Source organism: Nothoprocta perdicaria, unplaced genomic scaffold, assembly GCF_003342845.1.
Source record: "Nothoprocta perdicaria isolate Ctin4 unplaced genomic scaffold, notPer1 scaffold_41, whole genome shotgun sequence".
NCBI classification, from domain to species: Eukaryota; Metazoa; Chordata; class Aves; order Tinamiformes; family Tinamidae; genus Nothoprocta; species Nothoprocta perdicaria.
In genome coordinates, this window is record NW_020455655.1 from 813,447 (window position 1) to 824,168 (window position 10,722).

At 37.2% G+C, this 10,722-nt stretch overlaps 1 protein-coding gene across 1 annotated transcript in view; it reads right to left on the reverse strand.

Moving 5' to 3' along the window:
* The window catches only part of TCF12 (transcription factor 12), a 149,579-nt gene that overhangs the window by 109,908 nt on the left and 28,949 nt on the right, over nt 1-10,722 (reverse strand). The window contains exon 3 of the mRNA XM_026045759.1: nt 2,426-2,499. Coding sequence (XP_025901544.1) covers nt 2,426-2,499 — 74 coding nt within the window. The remainder of the gene's footprint in view (nt 1-2,425; nt 2,500-10,722) is intronic.

Sequence of the window (10,722 nt, forward strand, 5' to 3'; positions counted from 1 at the left end):
CATCTTTTAACAATCATAAACTCTGTATACAGAGAGAATGCATTTCCGGTGTTCATGATCTTCCGATGGAAACAAAATATTGGAGTTTTCCTTCAAAAGGAAGAGAAAYTAGAATTTAAATACTTGCGAATTTTCTTCAAAAGAGAATTGTTATTTAAATTACTTTCCAGATAACTGTCTTTTGACAGAGAGCTCTACGGAAAGCTGGTTTTCCCTTACCCATCATCTAAGTTAAATGACCTAGACAAAGATCAAAATTCACAGGCCAAATGCTCTGTTTGGGTACCCACTTCAACTCAACACTATCTAATCTGTCCCCCCTGGGACACAACTGTTTTACTACTCCTCTCTGTTGACGATACAGTGCCATGACCCAAGCTTATGGGGAGGCTCTGCCACCACAAGTGTAGAGCTCCTTTGTAAGGCAAGCGCAGCAGCCCACAGGACAAGCACCAGCTCCAGCCACCAGTCCCTAATCCCACCAGGAATGCCCCGGGGGAGCAGGGCCCAAGAGCCACAGCTCACAGCTATGGGCATTCCCATAGACAAGTTCTGTGGGCAGTCTAAGTGCTGACATAAAGCTTACTCTGAGCAAAGTTACAGCATTTAATATTTAATAGGTTTTCCATAAAGAAAGAAGGTAGTGTACGCATCTGTGAAAATATTCAACTTCTTATGAGCATCTTTCAATAGAATTTATCATCCGATTTTTTTTCCCACGTGRTTTCTGCTATTTTTTCACCGAAATTTCCCTATCAAAGTGAAAGAAACATTACCACATCAATACTGTGTAAATAAGCATATAAATGCTCTAAGAAATAAAGGATTTTTAAAATGGAACTGGCACATACAGAACATCATCGGGCGGGGGGCAGAAGGGAGATGTGAACTGTATGATTTCATTTTTATTTTATAAACATAAAGAGTTTTTCCTATGACTGCTAGTGTTTCCTCTTCCAAATTTGAGAGTAAAGTACACAAAGTTATTCTATAAAACCATTAACCCATCCACAAATAAAAATATGAAAATGTCTATGTCAGTATTTTCCATTTTTTAACTTTCTAAAAATTAAAACAGCTTTAACCACCAATTGTAAAATTAAACATAGTTTATAACATATTCAGTTTGAATTAGTAAACAGTTATCAAAATAACATTCTCTAGTCAAATTAACATATAGATTTTTATAGACTTTTTCTATGAACTAGACCTAGGTAATGGATACCGCAGAATAAGCTTCCAATATCATTTCAAATTACTTGCATGAGGAAAAAATTCTTCTACACTTGTGCATGCGCACACACACATACACACACAAAAAAAAAACAACCAAGCAAAAAAACCCACAAAACTGAATAATATTTGGGGACTACTATAAATCTAAAGTTACAAGTGCTGTGAAGAGAACCTGGCAAGTAGTTAACACCTCTGTTTTCTGAAGTCTTTCATAAAGCTCAAACCAAACTTAGATTTACAGTTTTTGCTCTGTTTATGTGATACACACAAAAACCAGTGGCCTCTTCCCAAGATTCTAGCTTCTGGTATTACTTCCATCAGAGTCCTAACACCTGCCTTTATCACCACCTTTGTTTGGTATTATTTGTGGAGGGCTGATTCATGGCTGGTATTTCATTTCCATGAATACTGGTGTTTAATGTGCATTTTACTTGCAAACAGGCTCTGTCTCTCTTCTCTACGTATACATAACATACATAAAACACCCAGGCACGCAACTACCCATTTATGCATTTTTGGAATTTTAGTTGGTCGATCTCTCCCTGCAAATATTATAGAATCCTTAAGGCTGGAAGGGACCTTTAGAGATCATCTAGTCCAAACCCCCTGCACACGCAAATATATGTGAGTAATACAGTCTCACAGCCTAGGAATCAGAAGTTCATGTTCCAGTCAGRCAAGGTCATCACTGATTTTGATCAGCAACTTCAAAAATGAGTAAGTGTCAAAACATAAAACTTATAGTAAACACCAGTTATTAAAAACTGCATGGAAAGTTTCTATTTCAAAAGTAGACAAGAGTGGGATATCTAAAGCCTTGGCTTCATGCCTTAGGTTACACAGGATGTTTAAAAAGGCTGCAGCTGTCAGACACATAAAATCCCCAAAGTTCTCCTAACCTTTGTTAGAGCTTATTTAATGAAGATCAAGGTGGGGGGGAAAAAAAAAATCAGGGAGAGGTTTTGACAAAAATCAAGACATTTTTATTTTCATAACTACTAAGCCTATATATTTTTCATCTTTAAAAACCTGAATTACTATTGCAGTATATCAAAGTCATTAAAGTCTCTATAAGACACTAATCTGTTTATTTAAGAGCAGTTTACCCTTCAAAAACTTTGCCAAACAATCTATTTTCATTGCACATTCCTGTAAATTTTTAGCATGAATTATTAAGTGGGAACCTTACCCTTGARGATTCATATGAAGGACTTGGTTGACCACTTGTTCCCCAAGACGTGGCACCTGTTCGCTCATCCATACCTGGCAATAAAAAGAAAAGTACAGATCTATATAAAACACATCAATAGGCAGAATGTTCTCTTAATTTGAATTTCAAATGTGTAGGGGGAGAAACCCCCTCCACATACTTAAAAGGGCTAATTCTAAAAACAAAAGGTTAAGATGAACAAGTTGCTTGTTAACAAAGTAGGCTACAAGACAACCTAGTCATCTGGACACTTGCAGCTGCTGAAACCTGGAACAGTCAAGATCTGCCCACATGCAGTGCCTTCCTCTCACAATCCATAAATTGAGTAGCAAAACAAAAGTGACCATGATGGTTCTCTTGCTTTTGCACAGCCTGATTTACCTTGCATCCTAAATACTGAAGCTTAAGCACACACAGTGCAATGTACTTTTACCTACTCCTTGCTCCCCTATTCACTTGAGTATTTAAAGTAGTAATAAATTATTTCCCCTACTGGGTCTTTAGACTACATTAAGTTACTCCACCATAAAAGACAAGACAGAAAGCTTTATATTTCAGTGGTGATGSGGAAGACAGAGGGAAATAAAAWAAATAAATAAATAAAATGTTGSTGGTGTTCTTACTGACACAGGAATCTTGTTTTTTAATTCTCTAACGGTTCTTTTAGAATCGGTTCCYTTTATGCAAAATCGGGCTACAGGTCAAAAGAGAAAGAGGAAGGAGAAAATATGGAGCCCTTTAAGCTTGGCATACGCAAGAATGTATATCCAAAAATATATTTAACTAGCTAATATTAGAAATCCTGCCTTCAACACTTGATCCAACAAAACAATTACTCTTTTTCAAAGTTAACTAAATCATCTTTTTAAAAACAACTATTAAAAAGCAGTATTTTTACAGCCATCTGTATAGGATAAAATTGTTTTTCTAGTAATTAGGGCTGATTATGTGTATAGACTGAGCTTTCATTTATTTGTTCACGGGTGGAACAATTGCACCTGCAGCAGGGCACCTCCATGCCCCTTGGCTTGCGCAGCTCCCCTATCGGCCTCCAGGCTTCTCTGGCAGATCTGGTACACAGTAGATATTCTCCATGGAACTTCGTAGYGCCACAATTTGTAAGTGAGAACCAAGGGCAAGTTACTCCACACAACAACCCTTAACCCCTAGTTTTATTATTAACTTACTGCAACTATAAAATTTTCCATGTACATATCAGACTGGCTACATCACAAATAAAATATAGGAAAATACAAGCTGGAATGTAAATAACAACCTATGGAGTAGTAGTATTCTAATCATTTTCTCCTTAAGGAACATACTTCATGAAGTACAAGATACTGTAGCAACAAAGASAGCCTGAAGAAGGCATGTTGAACTGAAAGTACAATACAATCAGCCACATCAAAACCACAGACTCCTTTTGTGTACTGCAGGAGAGATCCTCAAGGCTGGAGAATGCTCTTTAGAAATGGAAAAAAAAATCCCAAGCCAACAATTTGTGCAAGTTTGCTGCATTTTGCAGCTGACAGCATTGTTGTTGTTTTATTGTAATTGATCCAGGAGCTGAGTAAAAACTCGTGGCTGGCACTGACAAAGGCAAAAGTAATCTTTGGGCACAACTGCCTCTTTGCTGCCAGAAACAACAGTGCCAGTAATACAGTGATTATCATAACAAATCTTCCATTGCTTTTAGTTTCAAAACAGATAGTAGGAGGGGGGAAAATTCCTGGAAGATAAGACATTTCTGAGAATCTAAGACAGAATATATTATAAAAATGTATTTAGGAAATTATCAATGGATTATTTAAGTATAAACTGTTTAAATGTATGACTTCCTAACCAGCAGAGTACATTACTCATTTTAAAATCGTAGTTAATGGGACCTGAGGACCTATTTAAAAGTTCTGCTATATAAGCACATGTGTAAGTGAAAAACTATCATATTTGCCTTCAGTTATTAGTATTATGCAAATAAATGGTTTAAAGAAACCACTTTAAAACAAAGTGTAACATTTTAAGATGGTAAGTAAAAATAATTTCTAAGTAGTCTCCTGAGCTTCTTCTTCAAAGCAAAACAAACAAAAAGCACCACCACATGCCCAGACAGGTCACCAAACACCGTTCTTTTCCAACAGGTGTCTTTTTCCTCCTTTTTGCAGTGCATTTTTCCCTGTACAAGCCCCTGTACAAGCCCCAAATAGGCTCGCATGTGTATCCACTCCTGTGCCAGGAGCTGCACACRCAGTCCCTCCGCTTGTGCTTCTGGAGCTCCTGCAAGAGCTGATGGAGAGGGTGGCCACAGCACGGCGGGACCGCAGAGCTCCTGCTGCTCCCTCCTGCTTTGATCTGCTTAGAGCCACGGCTCTCGCTGTTCCGATCCCACCGGGGAACAACCTACGCTCTGCAGTGGCTCAGAAGCAATCGCTGCCATTTCTTATGCTATTTAACGTTTTCTCCCCACCAATAGCACAGATGAAAAACCACCACCAATCCAATGCAGAGAGAGACAAAAAAAAAAAAAAAAAAAAAAACCCCACCATCACAAGATCACAAGAGCAGAGAACTACGAGGAAAATCTAACAGGCTGGGCTCAAACAAATAGTAAAGCTAAACTGTAGTTCTCAATCAATAAAATAGGAGCATGAGATAGAAATTCAAGACAGAGGAGCTAGAACGGGAGCAGCAACCCTGAGGAGAGCACAGGCACCATCGTGGGTCATCAATTCAACACAACAGYTCAAAGAACAGTGTGATCAAAAGGGCTCAAGCTCTTTCCCAGAGAGTACAAAACAGAGGAACCAGGGAGATCACCACCTTCACTAACACTGTCTGCRAGAAAACAGCGTCCAGCTCCAGTATCCACCAGTTCGCTGAGGACATTAAGAGGGGACAGAATTATCAGCAAAGTTTCTCTGCATAGGGAAAGGCTCCCAGTAGGCTGAACCTGTCTAGGCAATCCAAAAGTGGGAGACTCAACAGTTGCTTGTGAATATTTTTGTAAAAATAATACAYTCTATGCAATCAAGGGGATGGAACAAGGCTAGCAAGGTCCCACCTCACTCCCTCACTCCCACCTTATTTTAGGTAGATATTGAGGATGGTAAGTCATTAAAACGACACAGTGACTTCATATTTTTCAAAATTAAAATCAGTTACTTTGATAGAAACTATGCTGTAGTTTAACTGAGCAATTTGGCGAATTCTGTACTTGTTTCAGATGATTCAGGTGGCYGTGTGGCCAAAACAGGCAGCAGCTCCTCCATCACTTCAGCAACATCACACCGAGCCAGGAAAGATGCCTGATGTCTTTATAGATTTAATTTCACAAATATTTTAAGAGCTCTGCTTATTGTCGCTTTCAGAACAGGACTGAGAACATTAAGGTTCTTCTTTTAAACAAAGAATTGGGGGGAAAAAAAGGATTTTTAAAACAAGGATTTTAAAAACAAGCTGATACAAAAAACAATCTTTTTTTAAAAACAAAAAACTGCTCTTCTTGGTGATAGAAGATGGAGGCGGCAATATTTAAAGCCCATTTCAACAGACTGAGGGTCTAATATTCTTGTAAACAAGATAATATACTTTATAGGGTTACCATCTGCTATGATGTTGATCAAATAAGTGATTTGACCAAAGAAATCACATTGTAGTTTATTATAGTGGGCACTCAAGGTATGAGTTTCTGTCTTTTATAGCTTCTTTATCCAATTTTCTTTCAGAGTAATGATATTCCTTCAGATCAGATTCAACAACTGAAATCAATTGCAAAAAAAACAGAGCACAAAACATAGCATTTATTGTATTTTGCATCTTAAGACACCCAAACAAATCAATCTACCATTTGACTCCATATTGCAAAGGTCTATCGTAAAGTATGACACAATATTACATTTTAGGTCTAGACTTTCTATTGACAGGATGCAAAGAGAAACAGGATATGACAAAAATACCATCTTAATTTAAAAACATAATTTTTCAATTATTAGGAGTAGCTCAGATTCTCTGCTTATTGATTCCAAATATTTCTCAAGAATAGAATTCATAATTTATAATAAAATAACAATATAAATTATTTCATTCCATTAGCAAAGTACTTAAAAATCGTAAGAAAAATAAATGAGTGAAAAATACCATCAGTATTTCCACATATTTACCATGAAAAATTAGAACATTACTTAAAACTGAAAGGAGCTTTGATACAAGATTTCACAGGGAGATCTTAAAATACACAGATCTATGGGCGTTCACCAAATTTGAAAGAAATGAAACTCGGGCAAACTAGCAAGTCTCGCCGCCTAAGTGCCACTGCAGTAAATTCAGATACAACACATTATAATTAAGTTTCCATCAATATAAATAGAGGGATTTCATTTCTTCCCCCTCCCCTAAGAAAAGACAAAGGGAAGTGTTTAAAACATGAGAGTGGGGGAGAGATGGAGGGGGAAAAAAACGAATCAAAAGAAATTTAAATTCTCAATCTGTACTATTTCTTCAAGAACAAATGGATTGTGTGACAACATACAGATATGAAGTACGTTAAGTCACTGTGCTGTGTAAGAGTGTGGTAAACTAACTGTTCGCCTCATTTTGCTTACCTACTCAGGCAGGTTTATAAACCATATGAATAAAAGGTCTTGYTAGCTACCATAACAATATTTGATGGCAGACACATTAAAAGTGCATTAAAAGAATATATTACAGGGACTGAAACCATCCTGAGGAGGCTCTGGATATTTCAATTATTGTCCATGAAATACTAGCTTCCATTAGAATATTTTCTTTCTCTGGATTGCAAATTCAGTTTGAAATACTAATAGTGACTATTAATAGCAGTAAATAAATCAGTTAGCATTTATGAAACTAATTAAATAGAAGAGCACAATAATACACTACTCACAGAAAAGAATAAACACTCATTCAATGCAAGTAAATGGAGAATATGCAATAAGAAATGCCACCCAAAATTAAATCCTATCTCCACAGTAAGCAACAAGAGTTAAAACTTCAGCAGAACAGAGTAACTTGGCTTTTCCAAAATGTGAACCAAAGCAGCATTGATAGGTATTAAAAGTTGCTTGCAATCTACAAGGAGCAGCAAATAATGCTTGTTAGGGAAAACTGCTTAAAATTTTCATAGAGAAAATGATCGGCACTGACAGCACTCAGGATTGAGGACAATTTCTGACCCTCCACTTAAACTCTCCCTCTCTGGTACAGCAAAATACTTAAAGTGCATAAGTCAAAACAAAATGGAAAAATGAATGTTATAGTTACACAAAAATATTGAAAGCATCTTGTTCAGGAAAACTAGTCAAGAGATTAGTTTATTATAGAGATATTTATTAACATCACAAGGCAGCACCAATAAAGCTGTTCCTGTCAAACTATCAGGTGTATTTTAGGGAGTTGCTACAAAGAAAAGACAGCCACCCCCAAACAGCTGAAGAGAGGTTACTACTTTCAAGTTGACTTTACAAAAAAATCCATTCATTTCTTGTAATAATAGTCCATGCACTCTCTACATGGAAAATATGAGGCTATAACTACTGCTATAGCTGTGCTCTTAATAAAATTGCATAACTTGCCTGTTTTCCTTTCCCTGTCCTTTTTTCTAGATTCTATATCTTGTCACACAAGGAATCACAATCCCCGAACACTTGAAATGCAAAATAACCCCCTCATGATAAAACTGGAATTGGTATTGCCCATCCAAACTGTGCTAGAACAGAAAACTGCCCACTGCTATGTCCTATCGCCAGGAAAGGTGCACAAGGTACAGTTCAGAAAGGGAGACATATCTATTGCATACAGTAGCACATGCAATACATTATACATCACTTATGCAAATTTATTCAGGTCAAATATAACTTAATAGTGTATAAAAATACTGTATCAACTAATAAGGGATAAAAAAAGGAAATTCCTTACAAGTCAGGAACGACACTGGAAAAGCTGCATAACAGTAAAGATTTTCTTTGCATCTGAAAAAAACAAGTCTTATTTTCCTTCCACCCAATTTAAGTTTCAAATTCTAAGAGAAATATTAGAATATCCATGTTCCCAAATTACATAGCACGTATATTCGTACACCCACAGAGCACGTCATAAAGCCTCGGCAGATGCCAACATGAACAAGGACAACCATCCTGCAGGTCAAACCTTTAGCAAGGACACAATCTTGAGCCTTTGCTCACACGTAYATACATATCTTGTTAAAACTTACTAAACTGCATCGTGCTGCTCATTCTCTTCTATGGATTAGACGATGAGGCTTCCGATTCAGTAGTTCTGACAAGCAGGTTTCACTCTCTAAAACATYAGCTATAATAATGATGCCTTCTACTGGCATTTTTTTTCCTGTGGTTACTTCACTTATGACTTTACAGCTTTAAATAACCATGCACTTCAAAATACGTATATTTATATACACACCCCAAATCAAGACCAGGTCACAAGACTGCACCCACGAGGCCAAAAATACTCCAACCTTAACCTCACAGTCGTCAGCTACTGTTACCAATTGTGTTACAACATGACTGAAAACTGCTAAAAGCAGCACCACAACCCTCAGTACAATCCCAGTTACGCAATACGTAACCGGGATGCTGGGAGTCTAACTCTCGGGGGAAAGAAAAGTGCTGTAAATGTGATCAGCCTTGTAATGATATGTCTAAAAATGCATTTAAGAATAGCTGCTTTCATTGTATCATAACGTATATGGTAAACTATGACCCTCCTGAAAACATGCCAGTAAATTAGGACATCTGGACAATAGACCAGGCCCACAATCTCCGAGATCAACTTAAGATCAATGTCACACCCTAGTACTGATGGTTGCAGAGCATCTTTACCAATGCACAAATAAATCTAGTGTACATTATATAATTGCAAAAAAAAAATTAAAATATTTCACTGATACTAGAAGACAGTTAATGCATTAATTCTCAAATCTGTGAAAGACAGACTTCTTCCAATATATCAAACAGTTTAACAGCAGAGAAAAATCCTTGAAAAAAATATTTACATTATGCTTCCTTGAGCCCATTGCCCACTTAAGTATTTAATTTTTCCTCCCTCATCCTAGTGCTTTTTGGATGCTGCAGTTAAGCCCTTGAGGAAGAAACCAGCGGAAAAGTAGTTCGTGATAAGGCCAGAAAGAGCCGCGCTGGCCCAGGGGAGGCCTCGCTCGTGCTCACACTGGGGGGTGAGGGATCGAATTCTGCAGCCTACTTGGGGACCACGGGGTTCGCTGGACTACAGACTACGCCAGTGCAACAGGAAGAAAAGGGAATAAATGCATGCTTGAATTATTCCAAACATCTGTAATCTTTACAAAATCCTTAAGAACATGAGAAGTGTTAGGATAGAAGTTACCAGAAACTTCAACACTGCCAAAGAACTCGGGCACAAACTTCTTGGTTCACTTGCTAGAACTTCAGCCAAAATTTACAGGAAGAGCGAGTTATTTCCCCTCTCCTCCTTATGTAACCAAGACGACAAAAAGTAAGAATTTTTATTTACTTTACTTTTTCCACATCCCAGTGCAAATTTGGTAGGCACTTCAAATTTTGTATAAACGTACAGCTTTTGCTTAGTCACTGAAAATAAAACATTACTGTTATACGGATTATCAAGACAGACATTTGTATTCCATTAAACACTTAAATTACCAAAACAAACGGATCACATCTTCTTAAAAGAGACAACTATAAGTTACTATCTAGGAATTAATTTATTGTAATTATGAAGGATATTTTCATCTTTTAATACATTACATTTTGAGATTATTTTGTAGTCAGCACTATTTGAAATGAAAACAGGTATCAAATATCTTTCCATAGTTCTACTTATCTAAGAAAAAAATACTGGATTAAGTTCAGAACAGTATTGACTTGTTCTTCCAGATACAAAACAAAACATTGAAGATTCAGTCGGGTAATAGGCAAGACATTAGGAATAGTCACCACCTATACCTTCACAATACATATTCACATACTCAAAACACCCAGTGCAGACTCTGTAAGAAAGAAAAACACACGCACGCTTTTACAAAAGTTAATGCTTGCAAACTCAGTGCAGTGAACACAAAATTCCTTAACTGAATTTGGACAGATATAAAGTGATACATTGGTATAATTGAAGGGTTACAGTGAAATTTGGGGCCTGGAACATCTACCATATGAACAAAGGCTGAGAGAGCTGGGCCTGTTCAGCCTGGAGAAGAGGAGGCTGAGGGGGGACCTGATCAGCGTGTATAAATACCTCAAGGGAGG